General features: G+C 45.6%; 1 protein-coding gene across 1 annotated transcript in view; it reads right to left on the bottom strand.

The window, feature by feature from the left end:
• Window positions 1–39: 39 nt before the first annotated feature.
• PCNT (pericentrin) overlaps window positions 40–4,925 on the bottom strand; it is a gene marked incomplete at both ends in the record, with an annotated part of 67,153 nt that continues 62,267 nt past the window's right edge. The window contains 4 exons of the mRNA XM_010141978.1: window positions 40–219; window positions 2,784–2,911; window positions 4,197–4,350; window positions 4,614–4,645. Of these exons, the coding sequence (XP_010140280.1) occupies window positions 40–219; window positions 2,784–2,911; window positions 4,197–4,350; window positions 4,614–4,645 (494 nt within the window). The remainder of the gene's footprint in view (window positions 220–2,783; window positions 2,912–4,196; window positions 4,351–4,613; window positions 4,646–4,925) is intronic.

The following is a 4,925-nucleotide window of genomic DNA, read 5'->3' as shown; positions in this document are numbered from 1 at the left end:
TCCCTCGTCCAGCAGCGGTCTCTGCCCGCCGTTCCCCGCCTGCCCGCGCCGGGTCCGCTGCTGAAAACCCCGGAACTCCGCTTTCGCCGCCCCCTCGCTTATTCCTCCCTGCGGAGACCGGGAAACACGGCAGAGCCGCGGCCCCGGGCTCGTCCTTCTCGCAGCGTTTCCCAGGAGGGGCGCGGAGGTTTTCGAGGAGCAGGAGCGCACAGCGAGTACCTGGAAAGGAGGAAGCCGGGATGTAAAGTGGTGTTTGGTCCTGCATAAAGTAAAGAATAATAGGAAGTGCCTTTTCTGAAGAGAACCGCCGCTGAAGGGCGCTGCGGGGACCGGTTAGTTTTCAAGCCTGTTTCATCCCAGTGTACCTTCTGGTTCCAGGGTGATTGTGTGGCAGGACACCAAGGTGTGATCTTCACCCTGTGTTCCTGGAGCACCCAGAGACTCATGTGAAGGCAAATCCCGGAGCTCACCAGTGGTCCAAACCACAAGAACTGCTGTGCCGGTAACAATGACTGTCCTGGAGCTAGAAAGGAGGGAAGAAAATCTGGGAAGGAGGTTTCTACTAATACCTACTTCTGTCAGAAACAGGTCTCCCTTTTGGGGTGACCAGGTTTGTGTTGGTATCACAAGTGGGCAGGGGCACTGCAGCTCTCCCAGGCCTCCCCTCCTGAATGCAGAGAAATGTGGCTGTGGCACCATGTCTAGTGTCCCTGTGGACCGTGGTCCTGAGTTGGCAGGAGAACGGCAGAGGCTGAAGAGTTTGTTCATTCTGAAAACAGGACACCTCACTGCTGAGGAAGTCATCATGAGAATGCTGCGTGCGCTACTGCACCAGAGGGAGCATGAGAGGAAGGGGGAGGACAGCTGTGATGCTGAGTCAAGTTCCTGGATAAAAAGATAGGTCTGACAGGTGAAGGTCACACTGGAGGAAAATCTAACATGCATTTGACTTCCTGAACAGGCACGGATTAATTATATTGCAGTAATTCAGTCAGACCAAAGACACACCTCAGTCACAGAAGAGCTCACGGAGGCTCAGGGGAGACTTCATCTCATTCTACAACTCTCTGATAGGAGGCTAGAGTGAGGTGGGATTTGGTCTCTTCTCCTCAGGAAGAAGCGACAGGACAAGAGGAAACAGCCTCAAGTTGCACCAGGGGATGTTTAGGTTGAACCTGAGGAACAATTTCTTCCCTGTTGGGGTTGTGAAGCCCTGGCCCAGACTGCCCAGGGCAGTGGTGGAGTCCCCACCCCTGGAGGGGTTTAACAAACATATTGATGTGGTGCTGAGGGACGTGGTTTAGTGGTGACCTGGCAATGCTGGGGCAACAGTTGGACTCAATGAGCTTAAAGGTCTTTTCCAACCAAAACAGTTCTGCGATTCAAGGGGTGGTGGCTTGACGCGAACTGGAATGTGGTGAGAAAGACCAAGGGAGGGAGGAAGGACTTACTGTAAAACCAGAAGAGCAAACCCTAAGCTCACAGAAAGCGACATGTATCTTTGATATGAGAGAGCATTTTAGCTGTTCTGTTAGTCAGAATGTTCCTACAGAAATATTAAAACCCAAACAATTTTCAGAACAGCAAAAAAAGTAGGTAAAGTGGAAACAAACAACCATGCGATGTCAGAATTCACTAATAAAATGCCGCTTTAATTTTTTTTTTTTTTTTACAAGGAATCCAGCTATACACTATAGAAAAATAAACACCCAAGAGACTCTTCACAACTTGCAATACAGTGGTGCAGGCACACTTCAGCTGTTAACAGTAATTTCACATGAGCATGTAAAACATTGTTCTGAGTGAAAAGTAATTTCTTAAGTACTAAAATAAAAAAGAGTCATATAAAAATTTGATGCAAAAGCACTGCCCTTTATTCAGCTGCGCGAGAGATGGGAAGTGCCTCCATTCAGTGTGGACCAGCTCAGAAGGATGCGGGAACTCAGCGTGGCAGGTTCGCAGTACAGATTTCAGAAGCATTCTCATCACTTTTTCATGCTTCTTTGGCGAAGTGGGCCTGGAATTTGTCGAACATTTAAATAAAATGGATTAATATTAGAAACTGCTTGTGTTACAAACCAAGAAGGTGCAGTTAGCAGCATGTTATTTCCTAATGTGCTTTGTATGAGCTACACTGAGAGCAATAGCCATTTTCACGAGCCACCCGGGAACAACACAAACCAAAATGTGAGAGCTCGCATGTGGCAAAGCCAATGTCATATCCAGCAATGGGGTGGCAAAAAAGACAACGCGCTTTCCACAAAATGGCTGTTAATGGTGTCCAGCTCTGGAGCACTTGTTCCATGCTTGGCATAATGCAAAACACCTTATTTCTATACATGTCAGGTTTCAGTTCTAAAATTTATCTATCAATATCTGCAATAAGCAATTGCAGTATTTGGGGAAAAAACCCCAACCCTCAACGTTTCTAGGTAAAATCCTGCCGAGAACAGCGTCAGAGTTCCCATATGGAACTGTTGCTGTTGACTCCATGATCTAGGCAAGACTGGGACTTTGTAAGCAACGCTGGCCTTTCTTAAAAAAAAAACAACCAGAAAACAATTCAAGGAGCCACTCCTCTTCAGTCAGTCTTGGAACCAGAAGCCTCTTTTCACCAGCCTCCAAGTTCTTTTTTAATCTGATATGGAATATAGGGAAGTGATAAATGAGGGAAATATTACAGTTTGTGCTGCAGAGGTTAACCTGTTCAGCTATGACAATGGTTCTTTTTGGCTTTAAAGCAAATTAAGTCTATAGAACTTTACTGAAATTGCAGCACTGACCTGGCTGCGCCCCCCCCAGCCTTTGCTGGATGACCTCTAAGTGATGGATGTATTCTGTCAGTGATCGCTCAGGGTCCTGGGTAGGCGCAAGTGGCTTCTCTGAAGCTGAGCTCATGGATGGATGCAATCTTAAAAGGAAAATAAATTATTTTCTTCTTTGCATGCTATACTCTCAAATAAATAGAATAAAGTTACATTCATAGAGGTAGTATTCAGTGCAAAGGAAACCAGAACAACAGGAAAAACCACCACCACCACTGAAAAATGACATATAAAACAGTAAGACCAGGCAGCTTTGTACACAGGGGAGTCATAAAAAAAAAGATGTTCTGATAAAAGCTGGAGTGTCTATGAATCTCTCTCTACTAATATGCAACACCAAGTCCTTCAGGTAAGAAAGCTGCAGCCAGAGGCAAGCCCATAAGACCCACTTCTGCAGAGGAGCATGCTGCATGTGGGCGCATACTCTCCTGTTCATCAGGGGAAACGCTGAAAAGGGACATGGCTGAAAAGGGCACTCTTTACGTGGTACACTCTGTTTCCGTTCCGGACGTTAACAACAGATTTCAGATGTCAGCAGAAATACCCACCGGAGGGGACACTGCAAACATACTGCGATCTGGAGTTAGGATTTATTCCTTCCCCCTGCACTTCTCCATCAGCGGAAGGTAGTTCTTGTCCATCCCTTCCTTCTCTATAGCTTTGCCGGACAACAGCAGCAACAGGCGTTGTTTAACCGATCTTAGATACATGTTAGACGTGAGCAACCACTAACACAGTCACCCTGAGTAACCAGCCAGGGCCTATTGTTACTAATCCCCTTGTTCCTCATCATACAGGTGGCTTTTCTGGACAGGCGAGCTGCCAACTCCTGTTTCTGGCTGTGAGACCCAGATACCTGCCATGACAGAGGAAGAGGGTGGGGTAGAACTAAGGCTTTTGGGAAGTGCTTGCAGGTCTCTAACTCTCAAAAATATTTTGCTAAATTGTATGCAAAACAGAACACTGTCCATTCTTGGTGACAAGCACTGTCCTGTCCTCAAATCAGCCAGCAACATTAAAAAACCTCTCATATAGTAGGGAAGCCCCTTCCACAGGATGCTGAGAAATTAATCTCCAATTCGGATGGCAAATGTGCTCAAAGATGGCTAATGGACATAGCCACTGTAAACCCGATAGCTCATCCCAATTAAATTGGGGAACAGCACTAGGAATACTCTCAGTCCAAAAAACATCAGGCATGCTTAACAAAAGTGAGAAGTTTTCTTCTCCTGTAGCCTGTGGAAAGAAAGAAAATATGTACTAGATCTAAGAAAACAAATGCCTTTTCTCGTTCTAGTTCCCCCTCCAATGAGTGGCTCCAGTTCTATGAAAGACTGTGCGTGGGGGTGACTGACATGGGCAGAGACTGACCTGTTGTGTGGGCAGTATGAGGACCTGGGCGAGCAGCTCACAAGTCTTGCAGAGCTGGTTCTGTGGTACAGCCCAGTGTCCCTGGTCGGGGGAGAGCTGAGGTGACTGGCTGGGGGCTGCTGCTCCTTCAGAATTTCTGTTCTACCACCAGAGGCTGTGTTAAATATGAAAGAGTTAAATGTGCACTGCGAACCGTTCAAAACAGGCTACCATAACCATGGCCAGCAAACCCACAAGAATTACAGTAGAGAACAGTCATGTTTGGTCTTAAATGCAGCTAAAATACACTTTCCACAGCTAACTGCTTTTGGTTGGTTGTTTTAACCACATTTAACCGAAGTCTGACATTTTAATGTTGAACAACTACTTCCTGCAAATGGAGAACTTGCACTGTCGTTCTCTAGACTTGTTTTTCACTAATGGTTCCTATATCCACACAGGGGAATCTTCTGAGAGGAGCAGAATATTTTTTTCAAGAAATTATAATATTTGTTGATTGTTCTAACTATCCAGAAGTTTTCAATTGTAATTTCTTACAGTGTCATTGTAAACTCATAACCATTGTGTTCAGGAAATAAATATACACATTTGTGTTAACAGATGAACAGAGTGTGCCACTTCCGTGGGTGTTTTTCTTGCTTTTGTTTTTAAATGAAACACATGACTAAAGAGAAAATATGATTAAAACACCATACTTATCCAAAGCGCTTACCTGTATGACCTCCTATG

This window comes from Buceros rhinoceros, unplaced genomic scaffold (assembly GCF_000710305.1).
Source record: "Buceros rhinoceros silvestris isolate BGI_N320 unplaced genomic scaffold, ASM71030v1 scaffold17748, whole genome shotgun sequence".
NCBI lineage: Eukaryota > Metazoa > Chordata > Aves > Bucerotiformes > Bucerotidae > Buceros > Buceros rhinoceros.
This window is presented reverse-complemented; position numbering and strand designations above follow the sequence as displayed.